The sequence below is a fragment of the Molothrus aeneus genome, chromosome 6 (genome assembly GCF_037042795.1).
Source record: "Molothrus aeneus isolate 106 chromosome 6, BPBGC_Maene_1.0, whole genome shotgun sequence".
Classification (NCBI taxonomy): domain Eukaryota; kingdom Metazoa; phylum Chordata; class Aves; order Passeriformes; family Icteridae; genus Molothrus; species Molothrus aeneus.
In genome coordinates, this window is record NC_089651.1 from 10,416,508 (window position 1) to 10,438,836 (window position 22,329).

The 22,329-nt window shown below is 63.1% G+C and overlaps 2 protein-coding genes across 2 annotated transcripts; one reads left to right on the plus strand and one right to left on the minus strand.

Annotated features, from left to right (window-relative positions):
• Positions 1-484: 484 nt before the first annotated feature.
• On the minus strand, positions 485-2,553 carry CHURC1 (churchill domain containing 1). The gene is made up of 4 exons (XM_066551494.1): positions 2,487-2,553; positions 2,229-2,364; positions 1,337-1,407; positions 485-907 (listed from the first exon to the last, which is right to left on the minus strand). Exons 1-4 carry the CDS (start codon positions 2,523-2,525, stop codon positions 815-817), a joined length of 339 nt encoding a protein of 112 aa, XP_066407591.1. The 5' UTR covers positions 2,526-2,553; the 3' UTR covers positions 485-814.
• Positions 2,554-7,205: 4,652 nt separating this feature from the next.
• Positions 7,206-22,315, plus strand: SPTB (spectrin beta, erythrocytic). The gene is made up of 35 exons (XM_066551736.1): positions 7,206-7,353; positions 7,428-7,579; positions 7,752-7,925; positions 8,038-8,129; positions 8,212-8,292; positions 8,385-8,500; positions 8,700-8,812; positions 8,892-9,079; positions 9,161-9,278; positions 9,625-9,783; positions 9,866-10,168; positions 10,318-10,468; positions 10,560-11,427; positions 11,510-11,647; positions 11,738-12,497; positions 12,583-12,785; positions 12,869-12,959; positions 13,031-13,177; positions 13,669-13,932; positions 14,065-14,280; positions 14,367-14,456; positions 14,554-14,829; positions 15,169-15,299; positions 15,549-15,753; positions 15,835-16,209; positions 16,350-16,594; positions 16,675-16,813; positions 16,887-16,971; positions 17,067-17,263; positions 17,349-17,458; positions 17,732-17,816; positions 20,523-20,692; positions 20,771-20,944; positions 21,016-21,058; positions 21,510-22,315. The coding sequence occupies exons 1-35, from the start codon at positions 7,206-7,208 to the stop codon at positions 21,678-21,680; spliced, it is 6,978 nt and encodes a 2,325-aa protein (XP_066407833.1). The 3' UTR covers positions 21,681-22,315.
• Positions 22,316-22,329: the final 14 nt, after the last annotated feature.

The following is a 22,329-nucleotide window of genomic DNA, read 5'->3' on the forward strand; positions in this document are numbered from 1 at the left end:
TTTTTAGGGGGAACGGGAAGGAGGATACAGTCCTGAAAGGCCAGATCCAGGAAATGGAGGCTCAGGGATAGGTGGGTGCCAGGCTGGCTGCACCCAGTTCCCCATGGGTGTTGCTGGGGCCGGGTGCCAAGAGCAACACTTCACCCACCCCAGGGCAGTGATTTCCCACACCCAGCTCCTTCCTGCCTCAGGAATAGGGAATTCCCAGCAGGGCAGGGCCAGGTTCCAAACCCCAGGGCAGGGCGAAGTGACCCCAAACCAACTCTGTGGGAAGGGAAAATGATCCAAGTCCTTTCTCTGCAGGGTTTAGGAGAGCACTGGAAAGTGCAGTTCTCCACTGCACTCTCCAGTGCTGGGAAGGGCCAAGGAGGAATTCCACAGGCTTCTGGGATGGAAAAAGTCTCCTGCATCAGTTCCCAACACCCTTCACCAACTACAGGGGGTGAAGCCCACTCCCAAAATACTCCTGCCTGTGCCAGCAAGCTGTCACACATCACATTTATTACCCCACATACGAGGGCTCCTGAGGTGGGATGGGGTGGGAATCCCTTTGGATTCTGTTTTAGGGACCCTTTTATGTCTTCAGCACACAGGAGCTTGGAATGTGGCACTGCATCCCATCCTTGCAGTCAGGGTCAAAGCCAAAAAGCTCCAGAAACATGGGAGCATCCGGTGTTGGGTATTCGCTGCATCCAGGCTGGAAGTTTGGAGGGGCAAATTATGTCAGGGACTGTGTGGTCCCCATAAATACAGTGCCAGGTATCCAGGGATCTCCCAGAGCTGCTGAAAGCTCATCCTGGGACACACACGGGGATCAGAACAGCGGGGTCATCTGGCGAGGGTCATCAGGCAGAATGCTGATGGAATCCTCTGCACGGCCACAGAGCAGGCACAGCATGGTATATTCCTGGGGGAAGGAAAAGGGGGGGCTGGAAAAAGGGGGGCTGCCACAGCCCTGCTCCCCCACAGGGAAACTTGAGCCAGATCTGGTACCCGATCCCCGATTGCAATCAGAGCCAGGAGATCTCGTTTCCAGCCCCACTGGCTCCCCTGAGCCCTTTTTCCAGCCCTTTGCTGCATAGGAGATGTGCCAGGAATGAGGAATGGGGGTCACAGCCCCCTCCCATCATCCACATTCCCATGCCAGGTGAGCTGGGCTTCCTCCACAAGGCACAGACTGGTGCTGGGGGGTCTCCAGGTAGCCCTGAACACAGGGATGGGGCTCTGAATCCTTCAAGGCTCTGTCCCAGGGAAGGTGGGAATCAGCCCATGTAAGGATGGGTCTGGAATTCCAGAGACAGAGTTGGGAAGGGCTTTTGGGGGACAAGAGACAAACCTGGTAGTCATCCACCACACTGAAGGTGTACTCATGGCGTGCGATCAGGTGGTGGCAGTTCTTGCACAGGTCTGTGGGGCAGGGGACAGTGGGGTGAGAGGACAAGGACACTGTCCCTGGGGTATCCCCCTAGTCCCAATCTCTTGGGACAAGCCCCAATCCTCCATGCTTGCCCTTGTTCCCAGGGCATAGACGTCCCAGTCCTTAAAACATCAAGCCCCCAAAATTCCCCCCACAGCAACTCACCCCCCGTTAATGCCCATCAGTAGCTCCCTGATACTCCCTCTAAAACCTGAGACCTCCTCCCTGGGCATCCACCATTTCCACCCTCAGGGACCCCCCAAATATCAGGGCCCCAACTTTTCCCTACTCAAACTAATCCTCCCTTAGGCCTCCCCCTCCTTTGACCTCTGAGCCTCCCCACCCCATCACGCCCCAGCCCTCGAGAGCCCCCCCTTCCCAGCCCTCAAGACCCCCCAGAATCCAAATGCTATCCCCAGGCCTCAACCTTCAAAACCTCCACCTGTGCCCCCCAGCCTTCAAGACCCCAAGATCCCAAGGGTCCCCTCCAGCCCTCTCTAACCCTCAAGATCACCCAAGCTCCAGACTCCAAAGCTCCCCCAGAGCCTTCAGCATCCCTCAAGACCTTCAAGACCCAAGGTCTCCCCCAATACTCAACACCCCCAGACCCCCGACCCCTCATAGCCCTCAAGACCCCCAACCTTCAGTGAACCCTAAGCCCCAGGAATGGCTCAGGGATCCCCCAAATATCGCCCTTAAGAGTCCCAACCCCAAAGGTCCCCTCAGGGCCCCCAACCCTCAAGACCCCAAAAGTTCCCCCACCCCCTCAAGGCCCCTCCGGCCCTCACCCCCCCGGTGCCCCCCACCGCACGGTCATAGGTGACGATCTCCTCCCCGTCTTGCAGGCCCTCGGCCCGGTTGCTGACCAGCACGAAGTCCCGGCGGCCGCACTGCGCGCACCCCACGAAGTTCAGGAGGAAAGATCCGCCCTCCAGGCAGGTGGTGCCCTAGGGCGGGAGCACAGGCTAGGACCTGGACCTGGACCTGGACCTGGACCGGGACCGGGACCGGGACCGGGACCGGGACCGGGACCGGGACCGGTGTCAGTGCCCCCCTTGCCCGCCCTCACCCGCTCGGGGTACTCGGTGCCCACACAGCCGCCACACATCTCGCACCGCCCTCCCCCGCAAATGTCGCGAGACCTGCGGCGAGGGGCGGGGCTCAGCGACGGGGCTGGAGAGCGAGGCTCTGGGTGTGGGCGTGGCCTGAAGCGCAATGGGCGTGGCTTAGATAAGCGGGCGTGGCCTAGGGAGCCGTGGGGCTGCTTGGGGCAACGGGGAATAACTGGGGAGGGTCTGGGATAGTCGGGCACCCAGGGCTAGTGGGGACACCTGGAGCTACCTGAGTGCACCCAAGGCTGGTGGGGGACACCTAGAGAGACCTGGGGAGCACCAGGGGCTAGCGAAGGCCACCTAGGGCTAGCTGGGAGCTGCCTGGGATTAGCTGGGAGCTATCCAGGATTAGTGGGAGACCCCGGGAAGTACCTGGGGGGGCATCCAGGGCTAGTGGGAGACACCCAGGACGAGCTGGGGGACATTCAGGGCCAACTATGGGGTGTTGGAAATTGTCTGGGGGACACTCTGCATTAGTGGGAAACACCCGGGGCCAGGTGCGGGGTGCCTGTGACTTGCTGGAGGGCATCCGGGGATAGTGGGGGACACCCAGGGCTGATTGTAGGGCGGCTTGGGCTAGCTGGGGGTCATCCAGGGGTAGCTGGGGACTGCCTGCGTTGGATGGAGAGCACCACCGACTAGTTGGGGGACATCCAGGGCGGCTGGGGGTCACCCAGGACAAATTAGGGGATGCCTAGGAGGAGCTGGAGGACACAGAGATCTAATGAGGGGGTGCCTGGGACGAGTTGGGCTACTCACAGGGCTGGTGGAGGACACCTAGGGCTAGCTGAGGGGTGCCTGTGATTAGCTGGGGGGCATCCAGGGCCAGCGGGGGACACGTGGGCTGGCCGGAGGGGATGGTCGGGGACCCCCGCCGGTGTCGGCGGAGCGCTGCGCCTCTCCGCAGCCCGCAGGTGCCGGTGGCGCCGGTGCTGCTGCCAATGATGCTGCCGCCAACGGCGCTGCCGCTGCCGGTGCTGCCGGTGTCGGTGCTGCTGGTGCTGCTGCCGGTGCCGGTGGCGCTGGCGGCCGGGGGGCGCCGCTGTGCTGCATTGCGGGGCGGGCGGCCCGTCCCCGTCCCCGTCCCTGCGCCCATCCCCGTCCCCGCCCGCCCGGTCGGCTCGGCCCGGCCCTCCCGGGGGGAGCGGGGCTATCGGGGCCGGGCAGCGCCGCCGGCTCCGGGTAGGAATGTCCCTGCGCGCCCAGATAATGTTATTTATATCGCGGTGCAGGGCGGCTCCGCTCCCCCCGCCCCGCTCCCGCACCGGCCCCGCCGCCGCCGCCGCCGCCGCTCGCCCGCCCGCCTCCCCGCGCAGGTGAGACCCCGCGGCACCGGGATGCGCCGCTCCGGGGAGCACGGGAGGGACCGGGGGACAGCGGGAGGCACCGGTCCCCGGGGACACGCGGGGGGGGGCACCGGCAGGCGCTGCCCGCCCCGGGGATACCGGGTGGGGGGTGCGGCACCGAACACCGGGCGCGGTACCGGGGGGCGACGGTGGGCACGGAGGAAAGTTTGGTGGCGAGGGTGAAGAGACCTCCGCGGAGCCTGAGCCCCCTTTTCCCCCGCGGCGGGGGGTCTGCTGTCACCGCGCGTCCCTCGGGGCTGCTCTCGGGAAGGACGGGGCGGGCGAGTGGCGGTGACTTTCTAGGGACACCCTGTGGACAGCCCGGGGACAGTGTGGGGACACCCTGGGGACACTTTTCCTGGGGTGTCAACTCCTGGAGGGCTCCCCACACTAGTCCTTGGTGCTCCCAGCACTGTTGGGACACGGTGGAAAAGCCGAGTCCTGAGGGTCTTGGTGGGACACATCACCCAACCCACTTCGTTTCCCAGCTTTTAGCAACTGGGCAAACTGGAGGGTTACTGGGAAGGGTTTTTGGGGTGCCATGCCCTTGTCCCCCTTGTCCTGGTGCCAGGAGGATGTTCACGGGTGGGCGTTGGGCTGGGGGAATTCTTACCCTCACCCCAATAACCCAGGGGTCCCCCAGGCCTGATTTCCCAGCTTTTCCCTTTATAAATCTCCAGCTCCCAAACCAGGGGATTGGGGTGCCCTGGAAGACAGTGGCAAGCACAGGAGACTCGGTAAACCCTGCTGGATGCCAGCATGGCCCCCCACAGAATATTTTATAGCTATCATGTGGTTTTGGGGCACTGCCTGGTGGTTTTGGGGTGCAGGGGGGGGGCAGCTCCTAAGAAGGGAGCGGGGCTCAGCTAGCGCCGTGCGCAGGGGAGGCCTATTTATAGCAAAAAATGTCTGTGGAGTGTCAGCACGTGTGCGTGTCACCGGCTTGGGTGACATGGGACAGTCCTGGCACGGCCGGCATGTGGCCCTGGGGAAGCCCAAATTCTCCTGGCGGGTGGGAGTGTGGCTGGGGAGCCCTGGCCGGGGCAGGGCAGCGCTGCCGGAGGAGCTGTGCCGTGCCTTTCCATGCCCAGGTGCCCCGTGCTGTGCCGCGCGGCCGTGCCGAGAGGGACCATCTGCTCCCGGGCCTGGCCCTGCGCCTGGCACGCAGGGGGCTGCTGGGGGGCTGCCCCCCGGCTCCTGCCTCTTCCCAACCGGAGCATGGCTGCTTGTGGACATGGGGGAGATGCCAAATCCAAGTGTTTTGGTGAAGTGGAGCAATGGGGACACGCCAGGCTCTGGGTGGCAGTGATGGGACAGAATTTCGGGGTGTTTTGGGCGATTCTGATGAGTTTCTGTAACTGGAAATGGGCTTGCTGGCAGCATACTGTGGCTGTGAGGGATGAGCCAGGGAATGGGTTTGAGGGTGCCATAAGTGCCAGGTGCCAAACGCTGCCCCAGCCGCCCTTGGGGTGTGGGGGGACATTCCCTATGCCCGGCGGGGGGACCGTGGTGGTGGCACGGTGCCAGCCCCTCACCGGGAAGTGCTGATTCACCGAGGCGAGCCGCTGGCCGAGGAAGGCGACGCTGCCCGGGCCATGGCCGCAGGATGCTGGCGGCGAGGCCGGCATGCTGGCATTCCCAGCTTTCCGCACGCTGAGCGGCAGGAATGACAATTCCCGAGTGGCGGGTGCTGGTGGCGGCGTGGCTGTGGCAGGGAGGGATGCTCGGAAGGTGCCGGTGTGGCGGAGGGAGATTTAAAGGGTGGGTGAGCGCCCGCGCTCGGAATGCTCCCATGGGCCTGCTGTGGCTCCCTTCGGCGTCATCTCCTCCTCCTCCTCCTCCTCCTCCTCTTCCTCCTCCTCCTCCTCTTTCTCCTCCTTGGATGCTCGCAGCCATGGCCCCGCTGCTGTGTTGTCGGGGTCACAGTCAGAACTGGTCTCTCCTGCAGACACCAGACACAACTTAGCATACCCAAACTGCTGGCAGTCCCTGAAGTTTTGGGGACAAAATCCCCAGATTTGGTCTCCCAGAAGGCTTTCCTGCTAGGGCAAGCTGAGTGCTCTGGCAGAGGCACGGAGTCATGGCATGAGGGGCTGCCCTCCTGCCTGCTCTGGTACACATCTGCATGGCCCTGCACCCACGCGAGTGCCTGTCGTGTGTGTCCCATGCACACTCTGGTGTGTTCCTGCATGTCCTTGCTCTGGCATACAAACTCTGGCACATTTCTACTTGTCCTTGTTCACCTGTGCACGCTCTGGCATGTCCCTGTGTGTCCTTGCTCACAGGCGCACTCTGTCACACTTCTGTATGTCCTCGTTCACACGTGGATGCTGTGACAAGTCCCTGCGTGTCCTGGCTCACAGGTACACACCCTGCCACCCTTCTCCATGCCCTCCCTCACACTTGCACACTCTGGTGTGCTCCCAAGTGTCTTTGCTGTGCTGCCCACACTCCTGCACGCTCCTCCATGTCCTTGCACGCTCCCGGTGCCTCCAGGTTCAAGCCAAGGCCCTGCCTGTGCTGCCCCGATTAGGGTGCGGAGTTGGGGTGTGGCACAGCCTGGGCCACCCTGATAACCCTGCCAGGGGGGACATGGGGGATGCCCGGGGCATCCGAGGGGGAGCTGGGGGCCCATGAGTTGTCACAGCTCACGGGGACAGCAGGGATTTGGGCACACGGGTTCCCCCTGGCACCCACTACTGAGGGCTCTCTGCAGCTCTGGGTTGCAGGAGAGGTCCTGGACATGCTGCTGGCTGTAGGGAGCCCCAGCCCATCTCCTTGCACCCCTCAGGGGCCCCAGCAGCCACCGACAGCTGCTCAGAGGCATTTTTAGATACCAGCCATGTCCTATCTATGTCTCAAATGTCCCCGGGGGTGGGTGCCCCCCCCTGCCGGCAGCTGTCACCCACTTTCTGCCACCAGTGCGGGCGAAGCCCCTGTGCAGTGCAGGGGTCGGGGTGGGAGTGAGCAGCAGCCCCTTCCCTGGGGGCATCCAAGGATTGGGGGGACACCTCTGGGGACCTGGGCTGGGGTTTCAGTTGGGCAGACGGACCTGGGTGAGGACTCAGCACCGTAAATAGCCATTAGCAGAGCTCGGCAGGGCTCAGCACGGTGGTCCTGGAGAGGGCAGCTGCCAGGTGCCCCCCCCACACCTGGGTGGGGCGAGGCTAAATCCCTCTGAGCAGCTTATCCCAAGGCTCTGAGCCGCAAATCCCCACGTGCCGCAGGGCCAGTGAGCCACCGTGGCCGCACTGATGCTCACGGTCCCGCTGTCCCCCAGGGGCCTCTCACCGGTAGCTGACGGCCACCGGGCCGGGGCACACTGGGACCATGACCTCGGCCAATGACTACGAGCAGCTGGAGCTGCAGCAGCAGTACAGCCGCATCAATGTCCGCTGGGACGCGTCCGACGATGAGCTGGACAATGACAACAGCTCCGCACGGCTCTTCGAGCGCTCCCGCATCAAGGCCCTGGCAGGTGGGTGGCAGGTCCCCTCGATCCCACCTGGGTTGTCCCCACTGTCGGTGACCCCATGCCCGCTGTCCCTCCAGATGAACGGGAGGCCGTGCAGAAGAAAACCTTCACCAAGTGGGTGAACTCGCACCTGGCTCGTGTCACCTGCCGCATCTCAGACCTCTACATGGACCTCCGGGATGGACGGGTGCTCATCAAGCTGCTGGAAGTGCTGTCAGGAGAGCTTCTGGTAGGAATCCCATCCAGCTGGAGACCCTAGGACTTGTGGCCTGCCCATGGCACTCTACACCATTTTTCTTGGTGTTGGCCAAGGGGTGGCAGCATGGGCGTGGGGGTGTCCCTGGGCAGGGCTTGGGGTGCCTGGTGTGGGAGGGAGGGTACTGAGCACTGTCACACACCAGCCCAAGCCCACCAAGGGCCGGATGCGGATCCACTGCCTGGAGAATGTGGACAAGGCGCTGCAGTTCCTGAAGGAGCAGCGGGTGCACCTGGAGAACATGGGCTCCCATGATATCGTGGATGGCAACCACCGCCTTGTCCTCGGCCTCATCTGGACCATCATCCTCCGCTTCCAGGTGAGGACAGGTGGTTTGGGGAATCCCTCTGCTTCACACCTCATTCCCAGGTGGGAGCCATTCTCCATGGAACTGCTGTTCCAACCCCAGAATAATGTCCTTTTGCCCCCAGATCCAGGACATTATTGTGGAGACGCAGGAGGGCCGGGAGACTCGCTCTGCCAGGGATGCACTGCTGCTCTGGTGCCAGATGAAGACAGCAGGGTAGGTGGTGGGACCCCCATGTGACTGTGTCAGGGTCTGTGAGTGTCCAGAGAGTGACAATGATGCCCTGTCCTCACCGCAGGTACCCCCATGTGAATGTCACCAACTTCACCTCGAGCTGGAAGGATGGGCTGGCCTTCAATGCCCTCATCCACAGGCACAGGTAGGTGGCACAGCAGCAGGCACTGGGGCAGCAGTGTCACTGAGAGATGTCCCACAGGTGTGTCACTGCTGTCTCGTGCCCTCTGTCCCCAGGCCCGAGCTGGTTGACTTCCAAAACCTTACCAAATCCAATGCCCGGCACAACCTGGAGCATGCGTTCAGCGTGGCAGAGCGGCACCTGGGCATCACCCCTCTCCTCGACCCTGAAGGTGAGGCAATTGCTGCTAGTCCTCCTGCCTCAGTTTCCCCTGGGATATTCCCAGGCTCCAGAGCCTGGAGCACAGAGAGGTTCCCAATACATGGAAGGAGGGCCTGGGTGGGCACAGGAGGGACCTCATGAGGCTGGGGTGGCCTGTGAAGTGGGCTGAGGTTGGGTCAGGAGTGACACCTCTCACTCGCACCGGGCAGATGTGTTCACGGAGAATCCCGATGAGAAGTCCATCATCACCTATGTGGTGGCCTTCTACCACTACTTCTCCAAGATGAAGGTGCTGGAGGTGGAGGGACGGCGCCTGGGCAAGGTAGGGTATGGTGTTGAAGTGGTTGGGGGTATTCTCTTGGGGTGCCAGACCCTCATGCTCACCCCTGGTCCCGCCACAGGTCATCGAGCACGCCAAGGAGACAGAGCGGATGATCGAGGGCTATGGGGGGCTGGCGTCCGACCTGCTCACCTGGATTGAGCAGACCATCGCCTCCCTCAACAGCCGCAGCTTTGCCAACTCGCTGGCTGGGGTGCAGCACCAGCTGCAAGCCTTCAGCACCTACCGCACCGTGGAGAAGCCCCCCAAGTAAGAGCCCCCCGCTCCTCATGCCCGCCCGGTGGTGTGGGGCACCCAAGGGTGCCCAACGCTGAGCTCTCTCTGGGGCAGGTTTCAGGAGAAGGGCAACCTGGAGGTGCTGCTCTTCACCATCCAGTCGCGGATGAGGGCCAACAACCAGCGCGTCTACACCCCACACGAGGGGCGCCTGGTCTCTGACATCAACCGGGTACGGGCTCCGTCTGCTGTGGGAGCTGGGGGCTGTCTCCTGGGGTCGAGTCAGGTCCATCTCCTGGGGGAAACTGAACTCCTCTCCTGGGGCAGATTGGGTCCATCCCTGAGCAGTTCAGGTCCTTGGGCAGGCTGGGATGAGTCCTGGAGCAGGTTGAGTCCATCTCTTGAGGCAGTTCAGGTCCATCCCAGGACATGCAGAATCCATACTGGGACAGGACTGATCCATCCCATGGCAGGCTGTGTTCCTCCACCTGGGGGTCACCAACAGAACAAGACACGGGTGGGTGGGAGGATGTGGGATATGGGGATTGTGCCACTTGTCCAATGCCGCCTTCCCCCAGGCCTGGGAGCAGCTGGAGAAAGCGGAGCATGAGCGGGAGCTGGCGCTGCGTAATGAGCTGATCCGTCAGGAGAAGCTGGAGCAGCTGGCACGGCGCTTCGACCGCAAAGCAGCCATGCGGGAGGCCTGGCTGAGTGAGAACCAGCGCCTGGTGGCCCAGGTGAGGAGGGGACCACCCACCCCGGGGACCCCCCACCCTGGGAAGCTCACCAGAGCCTCACCACGGGCTCTGTGCCGGGCAGGACAACTTTGGGCAGGACCTGGCGGCGGTGGAGGCGGCCAAGAAGAAGCATGAGGCCATCGAGACAGACACGGCTGCTTACAGGGAGAGGGTGCAGGCCATTGAGGCGGTGGCCAAGGAGCTGGAGCTGGAGGGCTACCACGACATCCAGCGCATCAACGGGCGGAAGGACAATATCCTGCGGCTCTGGGAGCAGCTCCTGGAGCTGCTGGCTGCCCGGCGCCAGCGCCTGGAGATGAACCTCACCCTGCAGCACCTCTTCCAGGAGATGCTCCATTGCATTGACTGGATGGATGAGGTCAAGGTGAGCTATGGGCATTGGGTGTCACCATGGGTGAGCTGTCTTTGTCCCACCAGGTGTTGGTGGGAGCTCACCAAGGAGGGAGATGAGATGTCAGGGTGCTGGTGCTGAGTTTTGGGTGTCAGTGGGTAATAGCTGAGGGTCTCCTGCAGGTGAAACTGGCATCTCCTGAATCTGGGAAGCACCTTCTGGAAGCAGAGGAGCTGCTGCAGACCCACCGTCTGCTGGAGGCCGACATGGCGGTACAGGCAGAGAAGACCCGGGCCATCAGCGCTGCCGCCCTCCGCTTTGCTGATGCTGAGGGTAAGTGTGCCAGGACACCCCTGCATCCCTGGCATGGCCAAGGGAAAGCAGGACACTGTCCTGACGAGCACCCACCCTGCTCCCTGCCCAGGCTATCGTCCCTGTGACCCCAAAGTCATCCGGGACCGTGTGAGCCACCTGGAGATGTGCCGGCGAGAGCTGCAGGTACTGGCGGCGCGGAGGAGGGCCTTGCTGGAGCAATCCCGCTCCCTCTGGACCTGCCTGTGGGAGCTAGACGAGGCAGAGAGCTGGATCAAGGAGCAGGAGCAGCTCTACTCCTCCCTGGACTTCGGGAAGGACCTGCCGGGCGTGCTGCTGCTCCAGCGCCGGCACGCTGCCTTCGAGGCCGAGCTGCGGAGCCGGGGCGGGCAGCTGGAGCAGACGCTGGCGGTGGCCGAGGGGCTGGTGGCCGCGGGCCGGGCGGCCGAGCAGCTGCGGGAGCGGGGGGCGGCCGTGCGGGCGCTGTGGGCGCAGCTGGAGGAGCTGGCGGCGTTCCGACGGCGCGGCCTGCGGGAAGCCGAGGGCTTCTTCCAGTTCCAGGCGGAGGTGGAGGAGTTGGCGGAGGGGCTGCAGGATGCCCGCCGGCGGGCGGCCGCCGAGGAGCTGGGCCAGGATGAATCCCGCACCCTCGTCCTGCTGCGGCAGCACCAGGAGCTGCTGGACGAGCTGGCGGCTGCCCGGGAGCAGCTGGACAGGCTGGCTCAGCAGGCCGAGGGCTTCCCGCCGGAGCTGCGCGCCGGCCCCGAGGCGCAGAGCCGGCTGGCGGCCCTGCGGGAGCTGCACGCCGAGGCGGCCGCGCTGGCCGAGCGCCGCGGCCGCCAGCTGCAGGATGCCCTGAACCTCTACACTGTTTTCGGGGAGAGCGACGCCTGCCATCTCTGGATGGGCTCCAAGGAGACCTGGCTGGCGGAGCTGGAGGTGCCGCAGGCGCTGGAGGACCTGGACGTGACGCAGCGCAGGTAGGAAGGAGCCCCCGCCGTGGCGGTGCCGCCGTGCCCTGTCCTGAGCTGCTGCTCGTTCTAAGCCTGGACCTTCCCACAGGCTGGACGGGCTGGAGCAAGACATGGCCACCGTGGCTTCCCAGATCGCCGCGGTCAACCAGGCGGCCGACGGGCTCCTGGCTAGCGGGCACCCACGGAGCCCCCAGGTCCGGCAGTGCCGGGACCAGCTCAACGAGAGGTACGGTGGCGGTGGTGGCGGCGGTGGTGCCGGGGCAGGCGGTGACGCGGTGCCAGTGCATTCCCTGCCATCCCCCCCTCTGTCCCGCAGGTGGGGCCGGTTCCGGGAGCTGGTGTCGGAGCGCCGGAGGGCAGTGGGCTCGGCACTGCGCCTCCTCAACTACAACCTGGAGTCCGAGGAGACCCAGAAATGGCTGCGGAGCAAAGCCCGGGCGGTGGAGGCCACGGCCGAGCTGGGCCGTGACCTGGCCGGCGTCCTGGCCACCCAACGCAAGCTCTACGGCATCGAGCGGGAGCTGGCGGTGGCCCAGGACCGCCTGGCCGCCCTGCGCTCCCAAGCCGAGCGCCTGGCCGAGGAGCGGCCCGAGGCGGCCACCGAGGTTGCCCAGAAGCTGGCCATGGCCACCTCGGCCTGGGACGAGCTGCAGGCGGCCCTGGCAGAGCGCGCAGCGTCCCTGGGGGAAGCCGGGCAGCTCCGGAGTTTCCTGCAGGACCTGGATGACTTCCAGGCGTGGCTCTTCGGCGCTCAGAAAGCCGTGGCGGCCGTCGATGAGGTGCCGGCGACGCTGGGGGAGGCAGAGGAGATGCTGCAGCGGCACGAAGCGGCCCGGCGCGATGCTGAGGAGCATGCGGGAGCCTTCGCCGCCTTGGTGGAGGCAGGGGAGCGGGTGCTGCGAGGACAGACAGACCCCGAATACGAGGGGCTGCGGCAGCGCCTGGGCGGCGTGAAGGACGGCTGGGCTGCCCTGGGCAAGATGGCAGAGGCTCGGAAGCGCTTCCTCACCCAGTGCCGCAACTTCCAGGAGTTCCTTCGCGACACCAAGCAGGCGGAGATCCTCCTCACCAAGCAGGTGGGTGCTCAAGTGATGTCCTTTGGGGCTCACGGGCACCCCAAAAACGGGTGATCATGCGCTGATCCCTTGCTGTGCCCCTCAGGAGTACACGCTGTCCCACCTGGAGCTGCCCTCCACACTGGAGGGCTCGGCTGCTGCCCTGCACCGCTTCCAGAACTTTCGCGCTGGTGTGGAGAGCAATGCCAAGAAGGTTCCAGAGGTGGTGGTTGGTGGCACCAAGCTGGTGGCTGAGGAGAACATCTTTGCCGAGAAGATCTCTGAGAAGTGCCGAACTCTCCAGGAGCGGTGAGTCCGGCACAGAGCCAGCGGATGGGTGGAAAGTGTGTGGGCAGCAGGGCTGATGCTGCACATCCATGGTTCCCTGCTAGGCATGGAGCTGTCATGGACAAGGTGGAGGAGGCAGCGGGTTTGATGCAGGACAACCACGACCTACAGACCTTCCTGCAGAGCTGCCGTGAGGTAGGAATTCAGGATGGCTGGTGGCATCCCTGGGGTCCCCACTGGCTAAGCACTGACACCCCTCTCTTCAGTTTGATGCCTGGGTGGATGAGAAGATGCTGATGGCTCAGGATGTCTCCTATGGAGAAGCCCGTGGTCTGCACAGCAAGTGGCAGAAGCACCAGGCATTCATGGCTGAGCTGGCACCCAACCAGAGCTGGCTGGAGAAGATTGAGGCGGTGGGTGCCAGCACTGTGATCAGAGAGGGGGAACGGAGTTGGGGAAGAATCTGGAGCATGAGGAATTGCTGAGGAGCTGGGAGGTTTGGCCTGGAGAACAGGAGGCTCAGGGGGGACCTTCTTGCTCTCTACAACTCCCTGACAGGAGGGTTCAGCCAGTTAGGGATTGGCCTCTTCTCCCAGGAAATAAGGGAAAGGATGAGAGGAAATAGCCTCAAGTTGCACCAGGGGAGGTTTTGATTGGGTATCAGGGAAAATTTCTTCTGGGAAAGGATTGTGCAGCCCTGGCACATTCTGCCCATGGCAGTGGTAGAATCCCCATGCCTGGCGGGATTTGGGGACATGGGTTAGTGGTGGCCTTGGCGGTTCTGGGGGAATGGTTGGACTCGTTGTCCTGAGAGGTCCCATGACTCCGGAATGCTCCCAGCCTGCTGCATGGGTGAGATGTCCCCGTGCCACAGTGACCACCCCGCTCTGTGCTGCTGCCGCAGGAGGGGACGGAGCTGGCTGGGCGCAAGCCGCAGTACGGCGTGGAGGTGGCGCAGCGGCTGCAGGAGCTGCGCCGGCGCTGGGCTGAGCTGCGCAGCGCGGCCGAGGACAAGGGACGGCAGCTGTTCGAGGCCGAGCGCGCGGCGCTGTACGCCCGGAGCTACGGGGAGCTGGAGAGCTGGCTGGGGCGGGCGCAGGAGGAGCTGCGCCATGCCGAGAAGGTCAAGGATCTCACCGCCACCAACCTGCTGCTGAAGAGGTTGACGGTGGGTACTGGCACCTCACAGGGTCCTTTGGGAAGGGGCAGGAGGTCCAAGGTGATGGAGTTTGTTCCCAAATGGGACTGGGGTTCTCCATCTTGGCTCAGATCCCTAACTCACATGGATTTACCCTGCCAGAGACTGGAAGAGCAAGTGAGAACATGGATGAAGGAGCTGGAGGAACTGGGGTGGCAGGGCACCCCTGGTACTGGAGATGTGCCAGATACCACCAGGCAGGAGGAAATGCTCCGGCAGCGAGTCCTTGAGCTGCTGGAGCCACTGGAGAGGAAGAGGAAGGAGCTGGAGACTGCCAAGGCCATGTACCAGCTGGGGCGGGATCTGGAGGATGAGACGGTGAGTGTCCTTGCTGTGGCAGGGGCTGAGGGGCTGGGGGTACCCATGGGTGCTGCAGGGGACTCAGTGGGTGCTCCTTCCCGCAGCTGTGGGTGCAGGAGCGGCTTTCCCTGGCGAGATCAACGGATCATGGCACCGACCTCGCAAGCGTGCAGCGCCTGACCAAGAGGAATGAGGTGAGCCTGGGTACTGCACCAACAGCCACCATCCCAGGTGGTCCCTCGGGATCCATTCCATGGGTGACTCTCACTGTGACTTCCCTCCTGCCGGCAGACACTGCAGAAGGAGCTGGCGGGCCATGCCCCCCGCCTGGGCGAGGTGCTGAGCCGGGGAGAGGCAGCGGGAAACGGCGAGGAGCCAGGCCCGGAGCTGGCGGCACAGGCGCAGGAGCTGCGGGCGCTGTGGGAGACGCTGCAGGAGGAGGCAGCTGCCCGGCACCGGCGCCTGCGGGAGGCTGAAGAGGCCCAGCAGTACTACCTGGATGCTGACGAGGCCGAGGCCTGGGTCAGCGAGCAGGAGCTCTTCATGGGACCTGAGGAGAAACCAAAGGTGAGGAGTGATTCCATGTGGTGCTCCGTGTTTGGGGGTCTGTGCTGCACTGGGCCATGCCTTGCTGGGATATCTAGTGTTGACCCAGGCAGTGCCACACTGTTCTGTTGAACATTGTCCACATGTGACACCATGGTGTGCTCTGCTCTTATGTGTCATTCCCATGCCATCACACAGCATCCACCCATTCCATGCCATGCCCTTCAGAGCTCACCATTGCTCCCTGTGGTATCTGATGGAGCCAGGACATTCCCGTAGGGCAGGCACTGAGTCTAGAACCTAGTCCCTGTCCCCCAGCCATGCCAGGTGCTGATGGCACCGATGTTTTCCATGCCATAGGATGAGGAGAGCTGCTTGATGATGCTGAAGAGACATGTCCGGCAGCTGCGCTCCATCGAGGACTACGGACAAACCATCAAGGAGCTGGCGGGGAGGGCGCAGCAGCTGCTCTCTGCCGGCCACCCCGAGGGGTAGGTGCTATGCCACATGTCCCCTGTCCTTCGTGGCAGCCCCGTGCCCTCAGCACTGTGTGGGTGGGGGGTTTAGCTGGAGCTCTGGCAGTGTCAGCTGCTCCAGTTGGGCAGGGAGGTGGTCGGAGAGGGATATGGGGAGCACAAAGCGGGTCCTTCACCCTCAACCCCCCTGGATGTCAACACGGGTGGGTCGGGGACATTTTTTCGAGGGTGAGAACTGGGTGTCTGTGTGCCGGGGCCGCGCAGGGAGCAGATCATCCGGCTGCAGGGCCAGGTGGACAAGCACTACGCGGGGCTGAAGGAGGCGGCCGAGGAGCGCCGCCGGCGCCTGGAGAACATGTCCCACCTCTTCCAGCTGAAGCGGGAGGTGGAAGAGCTGGAGCAGTGGATTGCTGAGCGCGATGTGGTTGCTTCCTCCCCGGAGATGGGGCAGGACTTGGACCATGTCATGGTGAGAATGATGCCGTGGATGTGGCAGTACTGGCGGGTGGCTTGAGGGGGGTGACTTGACTCTTCTCTTCCCTCCATGCAGCTCCTGCGAGAGAAGTTTCGTGAGTTCGCGCGGGAGACAGGGAGCGTGGGGCAGGAGCGCGTGGACCGGGTGAACCTGACCATTGAGGACCTCATTGATGCGGGGCACATCGAGGCAGCCACCATAGCTGAGTGGAAGGATGGGCTGAACGAGAGCTGGGCCGACCTTCTGGAGCTGATTGACACCCGCATGCAGCTCCTCGCCGCCTCCCATGACCTCCATAAATACTTCTACGACGGTGCTGAGCTGCTGGCCCTCATCGCAACCCGGCGCCAGGAACTGCCCCAGGATCTGGGCGAGGATGCTGGCACAGTGGAGGCTTTCCACCGCATGCACAACGCCTTTGAGAGGGACCTCCAGCTGCTGGAGGCACAGGTGAGGCTCCAACCTGACATGGGTGCCAGCACTCAGCATTCTCTGTGGTCTGGTGGAAGGTGTCCCTACCCGTGATGGGAGGCTGGGCTCAACGGTCCTTAAGGTCCTTTCCAACCCAAGCGGTTCTGTGGTTCGTGCAGGTGCAGCAGTTTCGGGAGACAGCAGCGCGCCTGCAGACCGCCTATGCCGGGGAGAAGGCAGCTGGAATCCAGGAGAAGGAGCAGGAGGTGTCCCGAGCGCTGCAGGAGCTGCTGGAAGCGTGCAGCGGGCGCCGGGCACGGCTGACAGACACGGCTGACAAACATCGCTTCTTCAGCATGGCACGGGATCTGCTCTCCTGGATGGAGAGCACCGTCCGGCAGATTGAGACACAGGAGAAACCCAGGTATGGATGCACCCAGTGGGCACCCGGCATGGGACATGGAACTGATGGCACCACTGTCCCTGACGCCTCTGTGTCCTCAGGGATGTCTCCTCGGTGGAGCTGCTGATGAAATACCACCAGGGAATTAAGGCTGAGGTGGATGCTCGAGGCAAGAACTTTACTGACTGCATCGAGCTGGGCAAGAAACTGCTGCAGCGCAAGCACCAGGACTCGCCAGAGGTGAGGGAATCAGGGATGGGGTGTGGTGGGGGTGATGCCATCTGTGCCACTCCCTAACAGCATCCCCTCACAGATCAAGGCGAAGCTGGTGGAGCTGGTGGACAAGAGGAAAGCCATGATGGAGACGTGGGAGCAGCGCTGGGAGCGGCTGCGGTTGTGTGAGTGCACTGGGGGTGCCAGGGAGGAGTGCAGCAGTGCCGGGGGCAGCGGGGCAGCTGGTCCAGGGGCTGAGCATTGCCCATCCTTCCCACAGTGCTGGAGGTGTGCCAGTTCTCCCGCGACGCCTCAGTGGCCGAGTCATGGCTCATGGCTCAGGAGCCCTACCTGGCCAGTAGCGACTACGGGCAGACGGTGGATGCGGTGGAGAAGCTGCTGAAGCGGCATGAGGCTTTTGAGAAGTCCTCCGCCACCTGGGAGGAGCGCATTGCTGCCCTCAGGAAGCTGACAACGGTGAGAAAGGCTCGGGATGAGGCCTCTGCCGGCCCTGCCACAGTCTCCCCCCCATCCCTTACCACCTTCACTCCTTGCCTGGCAGCTGGAGCTCCTTGGCGGGCGGTCTCTGCGTGAGGGGCTGGTGCGAGATGGGATGACGCGCTCCGAAGCTCCCGACTACTGCCTGGATCTGGATGGGGAGCTGGAGGCCGGGTAAGGGATGCCACCATCGTTCCATGTGACCAGGGACACTGTTTCCACATCCCTTTTCTCAAACCATTAAGGATATTTTGTAGCATTAAGGGGCTTTTTAGCAATTTGCCTTTTGCAAACAATAAATTGATGTTGATGAAGGGAAGAGATGAAGGTCAAGCTTCACCCTGACAGAGCTTTCATCCCTCAAGGGGGACATGGAGCAGCAGCCAGCCCCATCCCTATGGGATCATGTCTAGGATGGGGATGCTGACTGTCTGTCTCCCTGTGCAGGTCAGAGGAGGAGGAGGAAGAGGAGGAGAAGAAGGATGTGAGCACACAGGACACTTCGCTGCCCACTACAGATGGACCAGAGCCGGTCAGTTCTTGAGTTTAGATTTTACCTTCCCTGATGACCAAAAAGTGTCCCTGCATGCAAAAAGTTGTCCCTGCATGCAAAAAGGTGTCCCTGCATGCAAAATATGTCCCTGTATGCAAAAAGGTGTTCCTGCATGTCCCACAGCTCCTGGCACCCCCTGTGACCATGACCTCACTGTGTTGACAGATCCCTGCATTCCCAACCCTCACCTTGTCCTTGCCTTGTGTTGAATAAATGTTGAATGACCCCAAAAAGGCCGGGTGGGCAGAGGGGTACTTCAGGTCCCCTTTGCCCCAACTCCTGGGGTGACATTGGGGGTGGCACCCATGGTGTATGTGTGTGTCTGGGATCCGTGCAGCAGCCAGAGTTGGAGTGTCTGCCCTGGGGCCACTGTGTCACCCCAAGGGACATCATTGCTGTACAGGACATCAGCCCCCTGCAGGGCATCATCACCCTGCGGGACATCACTGGAACTGTGCAGGACATCAGCACCCTGCAGGGAATTTTCACCCTGTGGGTCATTATCACCCTGTGGAGCATCATCACCCCAAGAGACACAGTCACCATATGGAGCATTGTCACCCCGTGGGGCACTGTCACCCTGTGGGGCATCGTCACCCTGTGGGACATTTTCACTCTGCATGGCATCAGCACCTGTGTGGCATCCTTACACCCTGCAGCATTGTCACCCTGCGAGGCAGACATCGTCACTCACAGGGCATTGTCACCATGTGCCAGCCCCTGTGCTCGCTGCCGGCTCTCTGCTCCTCCCACGTGCTCTGCCTGTGCAGGGACACAATGGCTCTCTGTGGCTCTGCCTGCTTGGGGACAGGAACCTCTCCTTCTGCCTTTTCTGCCTGCCTAGAGACATGGGCATCTCCTGGCTCCTCAGGGACCAGGTCACTCTCCCCTGCCCAGGGACAGGATCCTTGAGTGCCTACACGGAAACAAGCTCATTTGTGCCTGATCAGGGATGTGGGGATCTTCTGGCTGCTCAGGGAGAGTGTACCCCTCTGCCTGCTTGGGAACATGGCCATTTTCATCAGCCTGGGGACAGTAGCCCTCTCTGCTTACTGCCAGCCTACTCAGGGACATGGGCATCCTTTTGCTCCTTGGGGACAGGAACCCCTTCTGCCTCTTCTGCCTGCTTGGGGACATGGGCATCTCCTGGCTCCTTGGGGCAAGATCATTTCTGCCAGCACAGGGATACGCGCATCTTCTGGCTGCTCAGGAACAGGATCCTCTCTGCCTGCTTGGGGACATGGCCACTTTCAACTGCTTGGGGACAGGAGTGCTCTCTGCTTACTGCCAGCCTGCTCAGGAACATGGCCATCTTCTGGATCCCTGGGGACCAGATCACTTTCCCCTGCGTGGGGACAGGATCCTGGAGAACCTACTTGGGGACAAGAACATTTCTGCTGGCTCAGGGACATGGGCATCTCCTTGGGTACAGGGTCCTACTCTGCATTCTGGGGGACATGGGAATCTTCTGGCTCCTTGGGGACAGGGTGGTCTTTGTCTGCTCAGGAACACAGACACTTTTCCCTGCTTGGGGACAGAAGCCCCCTCTACATGGGACATCTCCTGCTGCCCTGGGAGCAAGATCACATTCGCCTGCTTGGGGACAAGACCCTGACTACGCATCTGGGGACAAGATCTGCCTGCCTGGGGACATGGGCATCTCCTGGCTCCTTGGGGACAGGGGGCCTGACCAAGCCCCTCCTGTGGCACCCAGCTGGATAGGCGTCCCCTTCATCAGGCACCACTGATGCCTCGAGATGATGGCACTGATGCCATGGTCCCCAACCAGACCTCTCACTGTCCCCATGTCCCCTAGGCTGGCAGCAACACTGAGGTGGCTCCCAGGACTGCTCATCTAGCTTGGTTCAACCTCATCACTCCAAATCTGAGGAGACACTGGCACCGAGACTGGGGGCTGCCAGGGCAGGCCCATGTCCCAGCCTCTCACTGGGGTCCTCCCAGTAGCCACCGGTTTTTGTGTACTGGAGCTGGTGGCTTCACTGGCACTGCTGAGGGTCCCAGCTGATTGCTGGGGTCTTCCCAGAACCCACCAGTTCCCACATACTGGAGCTGGTGGGGTCACTGGCACTGAGATCTGGAGGTCCTAGGGCTGGACCATGTCCCAGCTGCTCACTGGGGTCCTCCCAGTAGCCACCAGTTCCTGCACACTGGAGCTGGACATGTGGACACACACACACAGACACATTGATACCACACTGAGTGCCAGGGCTGGACCATGTCCCAGATGCTCACTGGGGTCTTCCTAATAGCCATCAGTTCCCACACACTGCATGTGGTGGGGTCACTGGCACTGCATGGAGGGTCCCAGGGCTGGAATCACTGCAGGATTCCTGCCACTCAGTGGGGGATCACATCTGGGATGGGGATGCTGAGCCATCCTCCCAGCAGTCACCAGTTCTCACCTATCAGAACTGGTGGGGTCATTGGCATCCACCCACTCACTGGGGTCCTCCAGTTCCCACACTTCGGAGCTGCTGATGTCACTGGTACGGAGACCTGGGGGTGACCTACCCCCAGGCCACCAGACCGAGGTCCATGACCCACTGGTGACAGCAACCCATGTGCCCAGTGCCACCATGGGAGGGCACGACACCTTGCCACGGGTCTGTCAGGGGCAGTGGGTGGGTGACACTGCAGCATAACCGTGCTGTTGCCTCGCAACAGCTGGCACCGAGGACAGGTGATGAGGAGCCAGTGTCACCGACCCCACGGCCACCGCGGGAGGAGCCGGAGGAGCCGGCCACGCTGCCCGCCCGTGTCAGCAGCGTCCAGCTGGAGGGCTACCTCGGCCGCAAGCACGACCTGGAGGCGGCCACCAAGCGCGCATCCAACCGGTAGGCACGGCAGCGGCGGCGGCGAGCGCGGTGTCCCCGGCGGGGCAGTGTCCCCAGGGTGACATGGTGCTGGTGCAGGTCATGGAGCACGCGGTACTGTGTCCTGCGGGGCGGCCAGCTCGCCTTCTTCAAGGACGCTAAGAGCCGCGCGCTGGGGCTGCCGTGCCAGGGCGAGGAGCCCCTGGGGCTGTGGGACGCCCGCTGCGAGGTGCCCGCGGGCTACAAGAAGAAGAAACACGTCTTCAAGCTCAGGTGAGGGTGCGGCGCCTTGCGGGGTGGCACAGTGGGCATGCATGGCACTGGTGTCTGTGCTCTGTCCCTAGGCTCAGCAACGGCAGCGAGTGGCTTTTCCATGGCAAGGATGAGGTGAGGGGTGGCCTGGGGGGACACGGGGTAGCTAGTGGAACCCAGGGGGCACAGGGTGGCTGGGGGATGTGGTGGTGGTCAGCAGTGCCCAAGGAGACATGGGTGGTCAAAGAGGTCCAGAGGGACACAGGTTGTTCCCAGGGGGACACCAGTGGTGCCCAGGGATATATGGGGTGGCTGTAGTTGTCATGGGGATGGGGTGGTGGCCAGCAGTGACTGGGGTACACAGGAATGGCCAGGGGAATGTAGTCAGCAGTGGCCAGCAATGCTCAGAGGGGCAGGGGATGGCCAGCGGTGCCATGAGGACACAGTGAGGGGCTGGCAGTGCCCGAGGGGACATGGGTGCCTGCAGAAGACTTGAAGCAACTGGCATCACTCAGGGGGCTCTGGGGTTGGCTGGGACTCTGTTGGGCGCCAGGGAAGCCCCCCTGACCACCCCTCATGCCCGCAGGAAGAGCTGCAGGCCTGGCTGCAGGGGCTGAGCGCGGCCATCACGGAGTGTCGGGGCAGCCGTGGGAAGGTGCAGAGCCTCCCCCTGCCCATACCCCCGGCCCCCCCTGAAGCCCCCCTGCCCCGCAAGGACAAGGAGAAACGCTTCAGCTTCTTCCCAAAAAAGAAATAACCCCCCTGGATGGCGGGGGGGGAGGGGAAATGACACCCCACGTCACGCCAGCGGGGCCACACGTGCGTAAGGAGACGCGTGTGCGGTGCCTGTACAGGTGCCACCAGGTCCAGAGGGGCACGCGGGGGTCATGCGTGGGCAGGAGCCCCCCAGCCCCCCCGCCATGAGCACACGTGTCCGTGTGCACAGTGTATATATATATATTTGTATTTATATATATACATACATTTACACGCTTCAGGCACACCCCTGTGTGGAGGCGGCCGCAGGCGCCCCCCAGGCATGTGCCCCCCGTGCCCATACGTGTCCCTGCACGCACACGTCTGCACACGTGTGTCCCCGCATGCAGGTGCACCCCCGGCCCCCCTCCGCACGCACGGCACAGGTGTGCGCCCCACAGGTGTGCATGGACCCCCCAGCACCTGCACGGGGGGTGCGTGGGTGCCCCCCAAAGCCATAACCCCCCCCCCCACTGCAGCGCGTGGGTGCAGAGGGGGGACCTCCTGGCCCCCGCGGGCACCAACCAAAGAGCGTCAGCCCATGGGGGCCCCTCTCTGGCACCCCCATCCCGTGCCCCCCCCAGCCGGGGTGGGGGGGCCCCCTGCACCCCGCAGCTGGGCCGAGACACCCGGGGGGGGGGGGGGGCGGG